The 20,799-nt window shown below is 52.6% G+C and overlaps 1 protein-coding gene across 1 annotated transcript; it reads right to left on the bottom strand.

Moving 5' to 3' along the window:
• Window positions 1–8,395: 8,395 nt before the first annotated feature.
• Window positions 8,396–17,469, bottom strand: SNCB (synuclein beta). The gene is made up of 6 exons (XM_006075540.3): window positions 17,156–17,469; window positions 16,390–16,519; window positions 13,579–13,620; window positions 13,249–13,367; window positions 9,374–9,463; window positions 8,396–9,043 (listed from the first exon to the last, which is right to left on the bottom strand). Exons 2-6 carry the CDS (start codon window positions 16,508–16,510, stop codon window positions 9,011–9,013), a joined length of 405 nt encoding a protein of 134 aa, XP_006075602.1. The 5' UTR covers window positions 16,511–16,519; window positions 17,156–17,469; the 3' UTR covers window positions 8,396–9,010.
• Between the last annotated feature and the right edge of the window lie 3,330 nt (window positions 17,470–20,799).

Genomic DNA, 20,799 nt, shown 5'->3' with positions numbered 1-20,799 from the left:
GATCCAGCACCCTGGGGCGGCTCACAGACCCTGAAATGAAGCTTGAGGAAATGTGGTTTATTTGGGAAGTGCAGGGACACCAGCAGGCAAGTGGGAAGGTGACCCAGGCAGAGAAGGCATCCAATGAGAGGTGGTTATCAAGTCAGCTACCATGGTGAGTGATTGATAATCCTGCAGGAAGTCTTGAGAAATGGGGTAAATGCACATCTAGAATTCCCCTGGTCAAGAGCAAGGGAGCTTGTGTATTTATATCCCAGTATCTGGCAGACCTTGGGGAAGAGCCAGCCCATGGGCTGTGTGTTAATTCCCAGGCACTTCTAGCCCACAGTGCAGGTAGACAAAGTGGTTTACACAGCCTGATACAGTTCTTTGACAAAGATGCAGAAAAACATCTACTTCTGCTTTGTAGATTATTCTGGAGCCTTTGACTGTGTGGATCACAATAAACTGTGGAAAATTCTTAAAGAGATGGGAATACCAGGCCACCTTACCTGCCTCCTGAGAAACCTGTATGCAGGTCAAGAAGCAACTGTTAGAACCAGACATGTAACAATGGACTGGTTCCAAATTGGGAAAGGAGTACATCATGGCTATATATTGTCACCCTGCTTATTTAACTTATATGCAGAGTACATCATGTGAACGGCTGGGCTGGATGAATCACTGGAATCAAGATTGCTGGGAGAAATATCAATAATCTCAGATGCCATTCTAATGGCAGAAAGTGAAAAGGAACTAAAGAGCCTCTTGAGGAGGGTGAAAGAGGAGAGTGGAAAAGCTGGTTTAAAACTCAACATTCAAAAAACTACGATCATGGTATCTGGTCCCATCACTTCATGGCAAATAGATGGGGAAACAATGGAAACAGTGGCAGATTTTATTTTGGGGGGTTCCAAAATCACTGCAGAAATTGACTGCAGCCACAAAATTAAAACAAGATTGCTTCTTGGAAGGAAAACTATGACAAACCTAGATAGTGTATTAAAAAACAGAGATATAACTCTGCTGAAAAAGGTCCATATAGTCAAAGCTATGATTTTTCCAGTAGTTATGTATGGATGTGACAGTTGGACCATAAAGAAGGCTGAGTGCCAAAGAACTGATGCTTTTGAATTGTGGTGCTGGGGAAGACTCTTAAGAGTCCCTTGGACTGCAAGGAGATCAAACCAGTCAATCCTAAAGGAAATCAACCCTGAATATTCATTGGAAGGACTGATGCAGAAGCGGAAGCTACAATACTTTGGCCACCTGATGCAAAGAACCAACTCACTGGAAAAGATTCTGATGCTGGGAAAGCATCAGAAGGCAAAAGAAGGGGGCAGCAGAGGATGAGATGGTTAGATAGCATCAGCAATTCAGTGCACATAAATTTGAGCAAACTCTGGGAGATAGTGAGGGTCAGGGAAGCCTAGCAAGCTGAAGTCCATGGGGTTGCAAAGACTCAGACACAATTTAGTGACTGAACAATAACCTGGCTGTTATAGTCTGACTGGAGGGCACAGAGATAGTAAAATCACCAGAGGAGATGTGGACAGAGCTCCAGCCATGTCTGCTACATGGGCACAGTCAGGGCCTCTTTCCATCTGTGCCCTTTTCCACTCTCCAACAACTCTTATTCCATGAGGGCTTGTTGATAAACACATGTTTAAAAATGAAAATTTCCAGACAACAGAACAAAACACTTGCCAAGGTAGAGTGGAAGATCAAGAAGGACATGGATGTAAGCAGTGTAGATTCAGATCCCGACTTTGCCAGTTACTAGTGTGCGTGGCCTTGACTGAGATCTCTCTAGGCCTCAGCTTCATCATTTGTAATTCTTACTTCTCAGAGCTCTGAGGAGGATGAAGGGAGGAAAAAGTCCTCAAGCACCAAGCATAGTGTAACACTCCTGGTGGGTGCCAGGGTATGGCAAGCCCAGCACTCTGTACCCTTATCTGACCACAGCACCTCTGTTTTCCTTGGGGATCTACCTCCTCACTCCAGTCCATGTGGTGGAGTGGGATGGGCCCCACTGCCATCTTTAGGGGTAGGCAGTGACCCTGTCCTGGCCAATCAGTGTGTGGTGATTAGTTTCATGGCTGGAGGCAGAGCACAGGATCATAGCCAGGGCAACCAGTCTCCCACTTCCCTGGAGCTTTAGGGGTTGCTAAATTGATGGTGTGTCTGCCTGGAGTTACTGAGGGTCGTCTTTGTCCCCATGTAGAGAGTCTGCCTGGGCCCAGATTGTGGCTTGTCTTGGTGTTCAGGTTCATCCTGTGACAACCAACATGGTCACCCACACCCAAGTGAGTGTGTGTGTATGTGAATCTTGGGTTGGTCTGCCTCTGGGAAGCCACACACACTCGTGCACACCAGAAGATAAACAAGTGCCTGCAGTTCTTTGGCTGGCGCCCAGGCCGGGGGTGGAATAAACAATCCCAGTGACTTTCTGAAAAGCAAGCGTGTGTGGCAACAGGCGCCATGGAGACAAGCAGACTGTACCAGAGCACGGGCAGCAGCCACCCCCCTGATACCACTCCTGTGCACACATACACACGCACATACACAAGCACTTCTCATGTTCAGATCATATTTGTATCCACTCCATCACGCATGGTCCTGCTTCCACACCCAGGCACACCACCCTTGGGATCTGCCCCCATTTCAGTTTTGCTAGAGGCTAAAGGCTTTTGAGAAGGTCTGAGATTTCTAATATAATAGCATCCATGGTTCCTCACTCCTTTCTGGACACTGGTCCTGATGTAGGCCAAATTTTAGCAAATCATAGCCTCTAGGGAAGCGTGTGTGTGGTGGGGGTGGCGAGGGGAGATGGAAACAGAGAGAAAGATGGAAGAGGAGAGAGGTGGGGGAGGGGGACAGGATCACACGGCAGGCAATACTATATAAACCCAACTTCCTAGAAAGTTCTTCCTCTTTGCTTCAGAGATGCACACTCAACAGACATGCACCTGCTCCTTCAAGAAACACTCACCTAGCCACCCTCCTCCAGGCGTGTATGCACATGACACTGGGTACAAACATTCACATATGTATCGGTTCTCATACATGAAGGGGGTTAACCCAGAATCCTACAGGTGATGATGGTGGTGGTGTACAATTTACTGACTGCCTAAGTGTTTTACAGTCATCATCTCATTACATTTAAGCCTTAAGAAAAACCATCTGAGATTGATATTATCGCTATTCCCATCTCATAGCTGAGGGAACAGAAGTTCAGAGAGGTTAGGTAACTTGCCAGGGTCACAAAGTTAGAAAGTGACAAAGTCAGGAGAAGAATTCTGCCCACACTATGAGACTTTCTTCATTTAGTCAGATAGACATGCAACACGCATGTGTGCACAGGTGTGTGTGTGTGCACGCACACACACACACATACATACATACGCAAACCCTGCCTCCTTAGTTAGTGCAAGGAACTGATGCCCATGAGGTCATCTTCCTCCTCCTCTCTCTGACCTCCTCATGGGCATCACTCCCAGCCCCTCACAGCACTGCCCTGATTTTCAGGAGCGCCCCTGGCTCAGACACCTATGAGCACAGCTTGCTGCCCACAGAGGTCCCCTCCCCCCAGCAGCTGTAGGCCCCGGCCCAGCTGGGGGCGGCCCTGGGATTTGGCTGGGTGACTCAGGCTGAATCATGGCCCAGCTGCTCCTTGGCAGCCCTCTCCCCTACTCTGCCCAGAGAGCCTATTTTGAAGGCAGAGATGGGCCTTGGGTGGAGGACAGGAAGCATGGGCACTTGAGAAGGAGGAATCAGGCACAAGAAGGCCTCTGTGCCCACTTCTACTCCTCAGTGGTCTGCAGGCGCGCAGGCAGGCCCTGCCCATGCCTCTTGTTCTCCCAGAAAGAGGACCCTTTTGCCTGGACATGAGCATGGGTCTCCCTCTCTGATTCCAGGACCCACGTTGGAGCCCTTGTCCCACTTTTTGGCTTTCATAACAACGATAACAATATTTACTATTCTAATGGATTACTCACATGTTACAGTATTCTACAGTTTTCAAAGCACTTTCTCATCAGTATTGCATTTAATTCTCTTATTAGTTCTAGAGTGGACTAATAGCATCCTTAGGAGTGGAAATTAGTATCCTTAGGTTTGAGCTTATGTGAACTCTTTAAGATCACATAGTGGGTAAAATGACAGAGCCAGGAACCAAACTTTAGGCTTCTTGATCCAACCTGTGAAAGGTAAGCATTAAGGCTGGAGTTGAGCTGCAGTTGGGCGTGGCAGGGGGGTGGCATGAGTACATGGGGCATGGCAGGGCCATGGTGGGGCCATGGCTGGGGCATCAAAAGTAGCACCGGGGCGTGGCAAGATAGGGGGTATGCGGAATGTATGGAGGAGGCATGCCTAGTAGCTCGGTGTGTGAGGATCATGACAAAATTATTCTCTTTACCCTTCTGCAATTAATAGATTATGGAATCATTTATGCTTTAAAATCTTCTTTTCCATGTTTCAGGCCAATATCCTAAGCTTAACAGGTCCATCACCAACTCAATGGACACGAGTTTGAGCAAACTCCAGAAGATAGTGAAGGACAGGGAAGCCTGGCGTGGTGTAGTTCATGGGGTCGCAAAGAGTCAGACACGACTGAGCAACTGAACAATGACAAGCGCAAACCATAGAATTTCTACTGCGAAGACTTGACCTATAGGACCTTTGTTTTCCAAAGCCTTAATTTGCTCATCTGAAATGATGGGTCCGGGCCTCCGGTGTGGTAGGGTGTTGAGAGGCATGCATGCAGTCGTGTGCATCATGCCCTTTAGAAGCCATGAAGGACTTCACAAAGGCTGATGTTTTTCACATTTTGTTTTATCTTTTTAAAAACGTCTGTGAGTGCTGGGCAGAGGGGTGGGTGGGCTTCTGGGAACCTGTGGGCGGTGCTGAGAGGGGGAGTGGGTGACAGCTCTCCCTTCCCCCAGCCTGGTCTCAGCCTGGCCTTCCCCCACCCTCAGCCCAGAGCCGGTTTCTAGGCAACAGAATGGATGCAGGGATGGTTCGGAGGGGAGAGAGCTATAAATAGGGAAGGGAGAAAACAAAAATAAAGTTCCAGAGAAAGCAGTGGAGCTGTATTACTAGAGGTGGGGGCGGGGAGATGGGGAGGGAAATGGGTGAAGGGCACAGGGAAACAGCCGCTGTCCCTTCATCAGAGGAGCCGGTATTCTCAGGTTAGCCAGCTGGTAGTGGTCCGCAGTGTGCTGACACAGGTGAGGAGGGGGTTTTCGTGTGCACAGCTGAGCCAGATGGGGGTGACAAGGAGAAGTCTGTTATGGCTGGAGAAATAGGGGAAGCTCAGCGGCAGGAAGGATTTCAACAGGCAGAGTGGCAGGCAGATGTCCAGGTGAAGGAAAGAAGCCGGCAAAGGACTGGAAGGTGTGGATCAGTCAGGGTGGGGCCAGACTCCCAGATCTCGAAGGCCTGGCTGAGCTCAGTCTCGCCGACCTCACACCCCATGTCCATGCAAACACAGGTGGGCTCTTCCTGTCCTGCAGTGCTTGCCCTCCCCAGATTTTCCAGGCCCCTCCTTTTCATTCAGGTTTCAGCCTCTCAGACACCTGAGCTGATCCACCCAATTGAACATTGGTCACTACCCTTACTGTGTCACATTCTATCACATGGCTCTATTTTATGTTCTTCATAAAACCCCAAATTGTCTCGATCCGTGTGTTCACTGATCCATGGACATGAGTTCTTCTGGGGCAATGACCCCAGGGCTGTTCCCTGTAGCCCCTTACTTCTAGGACCAGAGCAGGTGAGCATCACACACTGTTGAGTGACTAAAAGCACCCAACACGTGGACAACCTCCTTTTTCACGTATGAACAGAAACATACCTGCATCTATATGTAAGTGTGATACACAGCTCAACCCCACCACACACACACTCACTTGCAGCCTCCCTGAAACTACATGAGATCTGTTATCTCCACTCTGCTGCTTCACATTTTCCTGTTGTTGGTGGGTTTTGTTTGTCTCCCCTCAGAGCGAGTCCCTTTTGGAAAATTCCAAAGAAACAGGGCTTCGGAGTCAGGCTTGGGGCTGAATGTGGCCTTTGCCACTTCCCAGCGATGTGACCTAGGGCGGGTAACTTTGCCTCTCTGATCTCCGTTTTCTCAACTGTAAATTAGGGCAAATAACAAGGAATCTTTGAGGATGGTTTCAAGTGAAATGAATGGAGGCAAGTGCTGGATGCCTGGGAAATGCTGGGCACTGGGGAAATGGCTCTGTCCCTGTCATGAAGGAGGCACCCAGGAGCTAGCTGTGTGTTCCCACAGAAGCACTCACAGTCAGGACTTGGGTCTGACACAGGGCTGGTATCTTCAGCTGACGCTTCTAGGCTTGTGCCTGGAATGCATTTAAAGTGACCCCTGCAGATGAGAACATTGGTCTCTGAGCAGAAAATCGAGCTCAGAAAACCAGGTGCGTGGCTTGGCACCCAGGAAGGAGGAATAAAGCTCTTCACAAGCAGATGGTGAACCTGGTTTTGGCATCTAAAAATGGGGATCAGGTGCTGGTAGCTGGCGAGGAGGTGACAAACTCAAATTCCTCAGAGGCGAAGCAGTTCATGAAAATGAGTGAAGTGGATGGAAGGAACACAACAGGGAGGGAAAGGGACTGTCGCCAACTGGAATCAAATGAGAAATATTTAAACCTTGTGCTAGCAAATTAAACATCTCTACAGGCCAAATTCAACCTAAGGACCACGAGTCTGCAGTCCCTGTGGACTGTGGGTTGCAAATAATGTCTTAATTCAGACAAAGATGATCTGGACATCCCAGTACCCGCACGTTGAGTCAGAGAATTAGAGACCCCCCCACGGCCCCACCCCCCACCCCCGTTTGTTCTCCCTACACACACGTCTGCCAGCGGCCTCGTACTTCCGGAAGTAAAGGCTCCTTCACTGCAGGCCAAAGTGACTCAAGTGACCCTGGTGTCCCCCAGCGTTCAAGCCCTTCTGCACCCTACCGCCCCCAACAACTCAGGGAAGGAGGGGCCGCTAAACACTTGGGGGTTGAATAAATAGAGCAAGCTTCTTCTGGCCCTTAGGTTTGCAAGGGCGAAGAAAGGTTTGAGTCGGAAAGGAGGTCGGACTTGGCAGAGAAAGGATGGCGTCTTGATCAGGCGAGGTTTAGGGGCTATCGTGGCAAGGAGGTGCTGGGCTTCCGCATGGGCAGGGGTGGTGGCCTGGGTCTGAGCCAGGTTAAGCTACTGCTGCGGCGAAAGAGAGCAAGAGCGCCGCATCGGCGGGGGCGGGGCCTACACCTGGCTGGGGCGGGGCCTCGACGCGGGTGCGGTGTGTTCTATGCCAATCAGAGCAGAGCTTTCGCCCTGATGGGGGCGGGGCCTCTGTGCAGCACCGCGGCTTCTCCGCCCCTACTCCCCAGTGCTGTGGCGGTGTTGGGGGCCCTCTAGTGCAGTACCTGGAGAAGGAAATGGCAACCCACTCCAGTATTCTTGCCTGGAGAATCCCAGGGACAGAGGAGCCTGGTGGGCAGCCGTCTATGGGGTCGCACAGAGTCGGACACGACTGAAGCGGCTTAGCAGTAGCAGCAGCAGCAGTGCAGATACCGATCTGCGCAAGGTTCCGGGAGGCTTCCCAGATTTCTGCAGACCCTAGCTCACCTCAGCCGAGGTCGCAAACTTTCCGAGGCTTTTCCGGGAAGGGTGGAGCACTGGTTGCCCGAACTCTGCCTTTTTTGGGGGGACAACTGTCCATTTCCTCTCCTCCGGGATGAGTTTTTCTGCAGCGGGCCAGTGTGCGCAGGGGTATGTGCATGTCAGTGTTCTTGGGGTGTGTGGGGGCGGGGAGTTTAGGGTCAGCAGCTTCTTCCAGTGATCACGCTGCTGTTTTCCCAGAGCTTCGCGGTGCTCGTGCAACTCTGAGTGCGCGCCCTGTTCTGCACTTGTCGGCCAGCGTGCTGCGCGCGTGAGTGCAGGTGCGCGCCTGTCCGGTGGGTACACTCGAGTTGGCGCGCAAGGACCAGCATAAGTGCACACAAGTCCGCGCGCGCGTAGCCATCGATGCTCCTGCGCTGCCTGTGCCTTGAGGTGTGAGCCTGTGGGCCCTGCGCCTCGGCTGCACTGGGCTTCCTTCCGCCCAGCACCCCCAGTAGATGCTTTTTGGTCCAGTAGGTGGCGCCCGAGGCCGCCTCCCTGCCAGCAGCATGTCCCAGCCTGGGAGCGAGGCGTGGGGGGTGCCGCGTCCATCCAGGTCGTCCATGCGGGAGGGTAGGAGCTGAGGCCCGAGGTGGTCAGTCTTACACGTGGTCTGGGTGTGCCGGGCCCCAAAGAGTGGAGTGAGGCAGGCTGTAACCTGGAAGTCTGTCGGCCGCCCCCATCCAGCGCCCAGCCCAGCCCAGCCCTGCCCTGCCCTGCCCTGCCCGTGCGGCGCCTGCTACAGACAGATTGGCTTTATTCATGGACACGCAGAGAGGGGGGCGGCCGGACCCGCCCTCCCGGAACACGCTCACACGAGGATGGGGGACTCTCCATGCTACAATCACGACACACGACGCCCGCGCTCGGACCGGGTCGGCTGGGGGAGGGGTCATGGCACAACCTGGCTCCTGGTTTTGGTTTAAGAGAAAAAAAAGGTGCTTGGGGTCGATGTGGGAATGCGCTGGAGGGCTTTGGCGGGGGTGCCGGGAGGCCCTTCAGAGAGCCTCTATCGGGGGGTGGAGGGGAGCCGTCGCTTTCCTGTTCGTTTAAAAACACATAGAACATGCTACAACCGCGCAGACACCAGACGGGATGGGGCGCGGAAGGGGCAACATACGTGCTGCGAGGTTCCCAGCCTTGGCCGCAGCCCCAGCCCTGTCCACGCCCCAGGGTTGGACGCGGGCGGGAAGGACAGACAGAGAGACTCAAACACGGGCTCCGAGGGGGCACCTCGGAGCGAAGGAAGATCTCGTGTTTTGAGGGGAAGGGGTAGAAGGACAGCCCTGGCTCTGGGGGGCGGGGCAGGGGACCGGGAAGGGATTGTGCTGCTGGTGGGGGGCCGTCCTGGGCCCTTACGCCTCTGGCTCATACTCCTGATACTCCTCCTGCATCAGAGGGATGGGGGTAGAGTGGAGAAGAGCAAAAGAGGAAGGGGTTGGAGACCAAGTGGCCAGGCCGCGCCCCCAGACCCTTCGCCCACCAGGAGGAATAGTGAACGCCCCTCCCCCTGGGCAGGGGAGAGACCTAGAATTTGGGGACGGCTGGGATGTTCCTGGGCAGGGGTGCCTGAGACCCAGCGACAGGCTCCATCTGCCCTCCATCCCTGCTGCATCTCTGGGGTCTGGGGTCTGGGAGCTTGAAAACTCACTGTCCCAAACTTATCCTGCCAGGAACCTCCCACCCCAGCCGGGGACGCCCAAAGCCCCACCCCTCACCTGGGGCTGTTCTTCATAACTCTCTCCTTCAGGCTCCATCAGGGGTTCTATCAGCGGCTCCTCGGCAGCTTCCTGGGCCACTTCCTCTGGCTGCAGGAAGAGAAGAGACAGGGCCTTTGAGGCCAGCTGGGCATGCCCCCCAGATTCCTACCCTGGGAAGTTTTTGGCTGATCGGAGGAAGGCTGGGCTTTGTTGGCAATGCAACCAGAATTTTTAATTGTTTATTTGGAGTGCCTTGGAAATGGGATGGAGCAGTGCAATCCCTCCAATCATGGCTTGAAGCCGGGGGTGTCCAGGGGCTGCAGGTACCCATACCCCTCTCCCAGCAGCTGACAGCCTCCTGTGCTTCCCTTGATGGGACTGGATGGGATGGGGAGATAGCACACATAATCATCCATTTGTCCCTCTTTGTGTCAGCTCTGTAGGTGGGGGGTGCTTATAAGGACCCCAAGATAACCCTGGAGGCTCCTCTGGGCTGGAGGGAGATGGAGGCTCAGGGACAGAGCTGAGCAGGGGCTCTGAGCCATTCCCCTGCCACTTTCCACCCATCCCTCCCCCAGGGCCCTGTGTGGCCTGGTTTCTTCAGCTGTTGCTATTTTAAGATAAGCTGGAAGCAACAGCTCATGGTGTTGCTTGGATGTGTGAGCTAAGACTCTCCCCTCCCCATAGCATCTGCTGCCCAGACCTGTGAAGGCCAGCATATATGCAAATAGGGGGCTGCCAGACACATGGCCAGTCCCCTGTGAGCGAGCACACATATGTGCACAAACACGAGACAGAGCTGATTGCACACATGGGCACACACAGTAACCTGAGCTTCATGCTCTGTAGGCAAGGGGCCCCACCACGTCCCCCAGTTGCACATGTAACCACAGTCCCTCCCTACTGGGCAGAGGTAAGAATCTTGGGACCCATGAGGGCTGGCACCTTGGCCTTCTAGTTGCTCCAGCTCCATCCAGGCAGCTTCAGCTCCTTCACATTACCTGTCTAGGTGGGCCCTGTGACCACATGAGTTTACACTCCTGGCTTAGCTCACTTCCCCTAGTTACAGGGAGTCCACCACAGCCCAGGAGGTGGGGAAATGTTAGCTTGCCCAAAGTCACCCGGCTATGACCAGAACCCAGGAAAGAAACAGAATGTGAAGAATCCCAGCTCTGCACATTGTTTGGAAACAAATGTCCAACAGCAGGAGAATGATGTGTGCACTGTGGTCCTGTCACACAGAGGGTACCGCACGTCTAGGATGGAGAAACCCAGTGCACACCAAGGCGTGCTTGACTCCCCTTCTGAGTGATGCGTGAAAGAACCCGGGTGCAAAAGAACATGTGCTTTAGGATAACGTTTACATGAAGCCGAAAGACACCCAGATAATCTGTGGTGATAGAAGCAATTAACTGTGGAAGGGGACAGGATAAAGGTGAGGAGAGTCAGGTGCCGGGGATAAACGAGACCCTGGAATAAGTGCCCCCTTAAATTTTGTGCCCCAGGCACTCCACTTCCCTCACCCTAGTCTTAGCCCTGGGAGTAGGGTGGGAGGGAGCGTAAGGGGGGCTTCCAACGAGCTATGTCTTGTGTTTTATGTCTTGATCTGGGTGCTTGATTACCTGGGGAGAGTTGACTTTGTGAAAATTCCACGGATCTGTGTGTTTTCTGCATTAAAGTTTTCTGCATAATATACTTCAGTAAGAAGTTCACTTAAAAACCACCCCAGCCTTGCTATTCGCACCTCTTTGGCATCAGGTCAGTTGCTTCACCTCTGATCTCAGCTGCCTTGGATGGGAAGCGGGATGGTGTCTTTGCTTTGTATGCATGTGGGGAGGCTTCCACGATACTATATGTGGGCAGACTGAGAGGTAGAGACAGAAACTCACACTCTTAGCTTGCATGACCTCTCCATGGGGCCAGTGGCCCCAAACGCCTGACTTGGATTGTAAGTCTATGATCTTGAGTTCTCTTGAGAGAGGAGGTTTGAAATGTCAACAAGTGCTGGTAAGAGGAAGGCAGCCTGAGAACAATGGTTGTGTGCAAAGGTCCCCTCACCAAGCCTCAAGCTGACAGCCCTGCTTTCTCTGTACCCTAGCTCTCAGTACTGGGCCTCGTCCCATGTTGGCATCAAGGGACTACAGTGACATGAACCTGAGCTTAGCACCTCCCAACTACCTTCTCAGGGGGGCAGGCAGGATTTGGGATCTTGAGTAAGTCACTTCACCTCTCTGAGCCTCAGTTCTTTTACCTATAAGATGTGCTAATTGTGATACCTTTTTTTACAGGGACATTGTGAAGATTCATTGAGTGACTCCATGTACAATATTTAGAATAGCATCTGCCCACACAAGAGATCAATGAATGGGAGTGATCACTAGAAACAAGGATAAGAAATGGGAAGTCACACAGCTGGTAAAATGCAGAGACAGGACTTGAACCAGAACTTCTGAGCGGAGGGAAGGAACCAACTGAGCAGAATGTCTAGAGTGGAGGGTGCTGTGTGGTCTCCTCCCCCAGCCCAGTGGATGGATCCGCTCATGCTGAGATCACACGGAAGGAGGCCCCACCCCCATGGAGGCAGATTTGGCATTTGAACGTGGAAAACATGGAGCACCGCACAGGAGGCGTCTGTGCAGATGGTGTATAGATCCACAGAGTTCAACGTCCTAGCACACCTGTGACACAAGCCCCTGGGGGCACACACAGGCTGATCCTGTGATTGTGGGGCCATCATCTCTTACTGAGCATTCACTGTATGTCATCCAGGCTCTTTACGTCAGTGCTTCTCAAGATGTGATCCCTGGACCTGCAGCATCAACATCACCCAGATACCTTTTAGAAATGTACATTCTAGCCCTACCTCAGACCTACTGAATCAGAAATTCTAGGAATAGGACCAACAGTCTGTATGTTAACCTGGCCTCCTGGTGATCTGATGCACACTTATGTTTTTGAACACCTCTAAGCTACATTATCTCTAATCTACACAAAAGTCCTCTTGTATTCATCTCCTGTCTTAGAGGTAAAGAATCAGGCTCAGAGACGTGACAGGACCTGCCCAGGGCAAGACAGTCAAGAAGTAATGGAGCTGAGATTCAGATCCAGCTCTGTGGGGCTCCAGAGCTCACAGCCCTTACCCTGCAGCATGTCCTAAGGAAGGTATCTGACTTTGTGCACAGATGGGTTGCTGCCACCACTTGCCTGGGGTAACATGTCTGCACAAATGTGTGAGACACAGTTCACCCCTCCCCATGGCCCACTTCTGCTCACGCCTGCCTCAGGGCCTTTGCACGTGCTGTTCCTCCTGCCTGAAATAGACTTCCCACATGGTGTGCCTCATCACTTGGGTGTCAGCTCTAATGTCACCTTCTCAGAGAAGCTCTCCCAACTAAAGTAGCCCCTTCACCCCTTGACTCTCTATCCCATCGCTCTTGTTTTCTTCATAGCACATATCCCAGTCTGAAATCATCTTGTGCACTGGTTAGCTGTTTACTGTATCTTCTCCCACTACAGAGTCAGCTCCGTGAATGTAGGAACCTATTCGCTGTGGTAACCCCTAGAACGATCCCTCCCTGGCATGAATACTTGTTGACTGAAAAGACATGAGGGAACAATCAGTGACATATGCAGACGAGGCCAAAAGCAGGCCAGATCACACTCACGAGCAGGATACATGTACCCAATCCAGATCTGGGTCACAGTCACGGAGAGCGCCATGCCCACACACAGCCACATGCAGACTCAGGCCGAGCTGTGTGTATCCGGGCCCTGCAGAATGTTAGGCGAGGTGGCTTGTTCCCCAGGCTGGCTGGGGGAGCAGGGAGCCTGGTGGCAGATTTATGGGTGTAGCTGGTATGTGTGTGTGTGTATGTGTTGGAAGGATAGCTCACCTTCAGATCAGTGGGGAACTCCTCCTTCTTCACCAGACCTGTGGCTGCTGCAATGTTCCCAGCCCCAGAGAACACGGCTCCTCCCAGGTGTGATGCCTGCTCCTTGGTTTTCTCAGCCACTGCGTCAGGGAGAGGGTTGGGGGCAAAGGTCAAGCAGACATAGATGCCCTCCTCCTCCATAGTGTCCCAGGGCCTGACTTCCCACAGAGCACTACACCCCGCAGAAAGCTCTGAGGGTGCCCTCTCCCGCCGCCCTCTGCCCTCACTTGCTGGATGTCGGCAGACCCTGGGCCAAGGTGAGGGAACAAGTGGTCAGGGCTGGGCTAGTACCTGAGGCCACTCCTTGCACCACCCCTTCTCGGGTTTTGCTTCCTGTGGGGACAAAATGGAGCACACTTAAGGGCCGAGGGAACAGAAACCAGCAAGCACAGTGGTGACTGAGTGGGCAGAGGGGCCCAGGCAGCATGGGCATCCTGGTCCCTCCTGCCTTCTTGGGCCCCCAAATCCCACAAGTGCCCCCTTCCATGCCTGCGTCATCTGGACGTCCAGTTCTCCCCACTGTCTGCCCCCGCCCCACCGCCCCCACCCCACCCCCATGCCCTGACCCACCCACCCTCCCTTGGATGTTGCCGACGATCCAGCACTGGGAAAGCACTCTGCCTGCCAGTTCATTTAATCCTCTGCCCTGGATGGGAGCAGGTGGGGGTGGGGGTGGACCTGGGGGTGGGGCGAAAAGATTCTGTCTTTGGAAAGGTGCCCCTGGTGCACAACTGCCCACATCCTGCCCCGGTACACTCACATCCCCACACTCCCTGCTCCATTTCTTAAGACTCTCTTTTAAATAGGGTGCAAATCTCTCCTTTTGGCCAAAGTAGCAGGTATCTTAGATGCAGGATGGGTCTAAGGGTGACGTGAAGATGGTGACTGACAGCTACGGCATTGGCTGGGTCTTCCCAGGAGGGTAGTAACTGGGAAAGGCAAGAGAGCCTGTCCTGAGGTGGGGGTGGAAACCTTAGGGAGAGAGGGATGTCTCCAATCCTGAGGATCTGGCAACCCAGACAGCAGCAGATAGAGCCAGAAATGGGAGTGTGGGCCAGCTGAGGCTGGCGGGAGGAGGGTGCAGGCAGACGGGCTTCTCAGGGCTAAGGCCAGCCACATCCAGACACCGGTGGCTGGGGACTGGGGAGGGGGGGTTGTGCAAGCACTTCCATTTATTCCTCGCATAAACACTTGTTGGCACCTTCTCTGATTCAAGTCCCAGGCTGATGGCTCACTGTCAGATGAGGGACACAGAAGAGGAAAGTTGGTGCCTTGGACCTCAAAGTAGTGGGGAGAGGAAGTCTGGGCCTCTGGCGGGGTGCAGGATTGGGGGGAGTTGTTTCCCAGGTCTTGACAAATGGGGAGCAGTGGATACACAGAAAGGGGACTGAGGAGGGTGTTTTAGGGACAGGAAGCATGTAGGCGAGGCCTAAAGAGGTGTGATTTCAGGGTCTGCATGGGGCACGTTGATATGGTCTGTGTGCTCAGAGTGATGGAGACTGAGATGGAACCACGAGGCAGGTTGAATGCTAGGCTACGGGGAGCTGAGTCTTTGATGAATAGGAGCTGGGGACCATCAGGAGTTCCTGCTCAGGGAGAGGAGGAGGAGGTGCCAACCTGGGGGAAAAGGAGGTGGTTGTTGAGTCTGTTAGCAGGGAGACAGCATCAGGGATGTCAGGGGTCCACAAGAGTGAAAGGGCTGAGGGAAGAGGGAGGCCAGAGCTAGGGTCCAGAAGTGTGAGCTCAAGCCTTCTCCCAGTCTCCATCACCTCTGCCCTAGCTCTAACCACCCTCATTTCATGGCTATGTTACCTCCTAGCGGGCCTCCCTGTAATTTGTTCTGTCCCCAGAGTCCTAGGGGACTTCTCTATACTGAAGCCAGATCATGTCGGTCCCTGGCTCACATTCTGCCATGGCAGTCAGACTAATGCTTTGCCTGCAAGAGCCCCTCATGAACTGGCTGTTTCTGATCTCATTTCTTACCCTTGCTTTCTGCCTTCTGCTCTCAAACCCAGTATCTTTCGCCCCATCCCAGGGCTCTTGGCACCTGCCTTTTCTGCACCTCCCTCCCCAATGCTCCTTATTCTCTGGGCTCAGCTCAAATGCTACCGTCTTTGATTACCAAAGTGGCTCCCCACCCCAGCCACTGGATGTCAAAGCCCGAGACTGGAATACTTGACCTCACCATCAGCAGAGCCGGCACCTACCAGCACAGAGTAGGTGATCAATAAGTATTTTTCAAATTACCACCATTCCAAATCTGCCACAGCCCTGGGCAGGTTAACCAATCCTCTGTAGCCTGAATAGAAGATAATTCTATCACACAAAAGTAAGCCCTGAATCAGCAGACTGAATGCAGAGTTTCTTGCCTCCCTTTATGCAAATGACCCTGAAGCCTCGCTCTCCCCCCCCCCCCCCCCCCACTTAGGGTGAGATATTTTAACCACTTGGCCTTTCTCCTGATGACAGCTGGCAGTTGCAAGGACGGTGGACCCCTAGGAGAGAGGCCAATGGTGGAACCACTGAGAGGAGAGCTTTCAGAGGTGGAGAGCAGTGCTGGGAGGAAGCCCCAACAATACAGGAAGGAGAGTGGTAAGGGGAGGGGGGCACTTTGGAATCCATAAAGCTTGGCTCAAACTTCAGCTTCAGGTCTTATCAGCTGTGACCTTGAGCAACAAAATTAAAGCGCTGGGAAGCCGGGGTTTCCCTGGTCGGTGGATGGGCAGGGAGCATTAAGTGAGGTAATAGATGTTGCAGATGTATTTCACACTGTACTTGGCAGACAGTAAGGGTTCAACACCAGGTAACTATTAATAATGGGAAGAAGAAGCAGAAGAAGGCTATCTCCTTTGATCCCTGCCTTGCTTCTCTGGACTTTCAGCTGAACTCCACGCTCATCAACCCTTCCTCCATTCCCCCTACCGTCCGTGTCATTACTGACCCAGGCTGGCTATGTCCTCAGTGACCCTGCTAACCCGGCCCCATCTGCTGACTCATATTCTCCGGCCCAGACCCCCCACTTCCTCCCTCTGAGGACCTCGGCTCTGTCCCCTCGGAGGACACCCAAACCTCGCAGCCCCAGAAGCCCCGCCCCTCGCCCACCGACGTAGAGGACACCCTCCTTGGTCTTCTCCGCGGCCTCGGTGACCCCCTGCTTGGTTTTCTCCGCGGCGGCCACGACGCCCTCCTTGGCCATGGACAGGCCCTTCATGAACACGTCCATCCTGGCGGCCTGGGGAGGACGAACACACGGGCACCGGTGCGCTCGCCCACATCCTCACCCCAGCCCTTGTGGAAGAGACCGCGGGTGTCCCATGCCCTCCCCCTGAGACCGAAGGCGCCCTTCTGGCCCGGAACCTCCTCCCACCTTACTCCCTTCCCCAGCGCCAGGCCACAGGGCCGCGGCAAGTCCTAGCGTCCTTGAAGCCCGTTGACGCAGGAGGGGCCCCCCGCCTCGGTTATCCAGGGCCCTGCAACCTGCAGCCCCGCGGAATCGGAGTGTTGGGCACGGTGCGAAGCCCGGGGGCCTGCCTGTACACACGCGACAGACACACGGCCACGCAAGCAAACATACTCCTTGGACACGCTCACGTGCACACACAGGACCCTCAGACATTCGAACGCGCACGGACACGCGGATACACCACGGGGCACACGGGCGCGGGCGCACGGCCACACGGCCATCCAGGCAGCTGCAGACACCAAGCAAGAGAGACACATACCCCGGGTCGCACACGGACACGCACGCCGCGGAGTCCTGTTTACGTTCTCCGGCCCCTTCCGCATCCCATCCCGTCCCCCCTCCACTCCATTCCCAGACCGTTCCCCTTCGGCTAAGCCCGGGGCGCCCGGAGCGCGGCCGCCTCACCTAGATGCGGGGCCCGGGTTGGGGATGGAGTGGCGGCTGCGGCAGAGGCTGCGGCAAGCGGAGGCACAGGCTCGGCTGGGCTGGGCCTGGGTGGGCTCGGGCCGATGAGGGATCGGGCCGTGGCCAGCCGTTCAGGCTGGTCTGCAGCAGACGAGGCACGAGCCCTGAGCCTAGGTGCAGTAGTGTCCGGGCCTGGAGTGATTCGCCAGCCGCCGCTCGCTTCTAGCGCCCTGCTGTCTCGCGCGCTCCTGCTCCGGCTGGGGCGCTGCGGCAGCTCTGAGCTCAGCGCCACCCCCTGGCGGCCGCGCCACCCCCTCGGCCTGACTGACAGGAGGCGGGGAGGGTGACATCTCCGCGGAGCCCGCTAGCCTCACGGGGCGGGCCCGGGACACGCCGCTGGGGACCCCGGAGCGTCATCGGACTCAAGTCCTGTCCCCCAGGAACCTAGTCTGGTGGGAGACACAATGCGGCGTGCTGAGAGTCCAGGAGAAATACTGCAGTTAGTTTTAGTGTTCAGATGGGTTTGGAGGTCTTTATTAACTGTGGGACCTTGAGCTACTCAGCTCTCCTTTCTGAATGTCAGTTTCCTCTTCTGTAAAATATGGATGGTTCATTCAGCGAACGTTTACTGAGCTGTTAGGTACCAGGCAGATTTGAGGCTGGAGACAGCACCAAAGGAAAACTAGACCCCTCCTTTTTGGGGAGTTTGCAGTAGTAAATTTGTGTGTGTGCAGAGATGGGACACAGGACAGAAAATAAACATCAATGCTTAAGCCAAAGGTTATTTCAGCTTGTGATTAGAGTCATGGAGATGATAAAATGGAAATGGACAAGAGTTACTAGAGTAGGGGTGCTTGAGATCTGGTGGTCAGGGAGGGCCTCTGTGAGGAGGTGAATGGAAGCAGAGATCCCAGAGAAGCACCAAGGCCAGGATGCTTGAGGGCAAGATCTATAGAGAGGGAACTGTATGTGCAAAGGCCCTGAGGCAGGACTGTGCTTGGGAACAGATAAAACACAACGTAGCCGAAGAAGCAACAGGGAAGGAGAAGGTGGACATGATCCTTTTTTCTGTGGTTATGGTCTGGACTGTCAAAATGACCCTAGAGTGCCAGTCACACATAGGTCCTTAGTTGGTGTATGACTGAATTATGCCCAGGAAGCTGTGGGATACCAGAGGAAGGGGTCTCTGACAGCTCAACAGAGTCAGGTAAAGCTGTACAGAGGAGGTGACATCTGAGCTAGGGCTTGTGGAACTTCATCTGGCAGACAAAGGAGGAAGGACATTTTGGGTTGTGGACATAGCATCCGAAAAGACACCATGGTTGGAAATGTAGGGTGTGTAAGTGTCAGATGATGAGGTGAGAGGGCAGCCAGGAGCCAGACTAAGCAGGGCCTGGGAAAAATTGTTCACAGATTGCTGATAGAGCTGCAAACTGGCACATGCTTTTTGGAAGACAATTTGGCAATGTTTACCAAAGACATAAATGCATGCTCCTTTAGAGCCAACAGTTAGTTCCCCTTCCAGGAATTCATCCTTTGGATCTCTACTCTCACAAGCACACAAAGACATGTGTGCAAGGCTCTTCACTGCAGCATAGTTTATTGTAGCACAAAACTGAAAATAATCTAAATGTCTATCTGTAGAGGACTGGCTAGTTAATTATGGTTCATCCACTCAGTGCAATGCTGTCATTAGAAAGGATGGGTTAGACCCATGTGCATTGATATAGGAGTATAAGACATGGGGTGAGGTGAGAGAAGCCAAGGTACCAAACTGTAATGTGTGCAGCTAACTGATTTTTTAAAAATTATTTTATTGAAATATGGTTGATTTATAATGTGTTAACCTCTACTGTAGAGCAAAGTGATCAGTTATACGTATATATATATATATATATATATATATATATATATTCTTTCTCATATTCTTTTCCACTATGGTTTAATCACAAGATATTGAATATAGTTCCCTGTTCTATACAGTAGGACATTATTGTTTATCCATTATATATATATGATAGTTTGCATCTGCTAATCCCAAACTCCCAATCCATCCTCCCCTTACTCCCTGCCCCCTTGGAAACCACAAGTCTGTTCTCTATGACTGTGACTTTATTTATTGGCTTCTCTAATAGCTCAGTTGGTAAAGAATCCACCTGCAAAGCAGGAGACTCTGGTTCGATTCCTGGGTCAGGAAGATACACTGGAGAAGGGATAGGCTACCCACTCCAGTATTCTTGGGCTTCCCTTGTGGCTCAGCTGGTAAAGAATCTGCCTGCCAATGCAGGAGATGTAAGAGACATGGGTTTGACCCCTGGGTTTGGAAGATCCCTGGAGAGGGGAAAGGCTACCCACTCCAGTATTCTGGCCTGGAGAATTCCATGGACTGTAAAGTCCATGGGGTCACAAAGAGTCAGACATGACTGAGTGACTTTCACTTTCATAGATAAGTTCATTTGTGTTATATTTTAAGTGATATCATATAGTATTTATTTGTCTTTCTCTTTTTTACTTACTTCACTTAGTATGGTTAATAAGCCAAGAAGTGATGTTTGTGACTCTTGACTAAGATTCCCTGAATGTCAGATGAGGAAGGATCAAGCAGTAGGAAGGAGAAAGGAAGAAGAGAGAAAGAAGACCGTACAAAGGGTGTCGTCTTCCTATTGTAGGAATTGGGAAGTCACTGAAGGATTTTAAGCCCAAGAGAAACCTAAATGAGATCTGCATTTTATGGGGTCCAAATGGAGGTGGGTTGGAGGGGGACACTGCTAGATGCAGCAAGAGCAATGAGGGACCTGAGGCAGAATCCACAGGAAGAATGATAAAGCCTGGACCAGGAAAGCCTCAGTGAGTCTGGAACAGGACTGGAGGGGAGACCTGAGCATCATTTCAGATGTAACTTATTGGATGTTGGGGAAGAGAAAGCGGAATGAATCCAGGAAGATCCCCAGGTTTCTGGCTTGGACAATGGGGTGAGTGATGCTGCTGCAAAAAAAGGAAATAGGCATTGAGGGGTTGGGGCAGCTTTGGAGGGTGAGCTTGTTTAGGGCACACTGAATGTGCCGTGCCTGATAGACTAGCTGGACAAGGTATGCGGCCAAGAGTTATCTGAGCCTGGAACTCAGGAAGCTACTCCATGCTGGCTTCAGGTATTTATTTGGGCCATGGTATACTGGGAAGTCTTTAATACATGGCTTTCCAAGCAGAGAAGCACCTTATAGAGTTTGCCCATACCCGTGGTGTAAATTCTACCCCTGTGGTTTGTTTCAAGCTGTCACTGTGATGTCTCTGAGCAGAGAGTTGGGAAGAGACATGTGGTAGCACTCCCTTATACAGCATTTCCACCATTCAGGTAAAATAGATATAAAATAATCTGAAAAGCATAGATAATAGTAAAATAATTAGGAAGTTATGTTTTAAGTGCTTATTATCTTTGTTTTTAATATTTATATAACCATAAGTTTATGTAATTTTTAATAGTGGCTTTAATGTCTGTCTCACAAAATTCCTAACACTTTGTTCTCACAAGCTTATCCATGCCAGCCCAGGACACCGTTGGATTTGGAGTTATTTGCATGGAGGTGGTGGCTGGAGTCATGGGGAGGATGCAGCTGCCCAGAGGAACAGGGAGAGTGAAAAGAATG

Source organism: Bubalus bubalis, chromosome 9 (assembly GCF_019923935.1).
Source record: "Bubalus bubalis isolate 160015118507 breed Murrah chromosome 9, NDDB_SH_1, whole genome shotgun sequence".
Lineage (NCBI taxonomy): Eukaryota > Metazoa > Chordata > Mammalia > Artiodactyla > Bovidae > Bubalus > Bubalus bubalis.
This window is presented reverse-complemented; position numbering and strand designations above follow the sequence as displayed.

Coding starts and splice junctions, on each gene's coding strand:
- SNCB (XM_006075540.3), bottom strand. CDS start 16,510: ATGGACGTGTTCATGAAGGGCCTGTCCATGGCCAAGGAGGGCGTCGTG. Junction 13,368..13,578: donor GGTGCAAGGAGTGGCCTCAG/GTACTAGCCCAG, acceptor TCCCTGACGCAG/TGGCTGAGAAAACCAAGGAG. Junction 9,464..13,248: donor AGTTCCCCACTGATCTGAAG/GTGAGCTATCCT, acceptor CTCTTCCTGCAG/CCAGAGGAAGTGGCCCAGGA.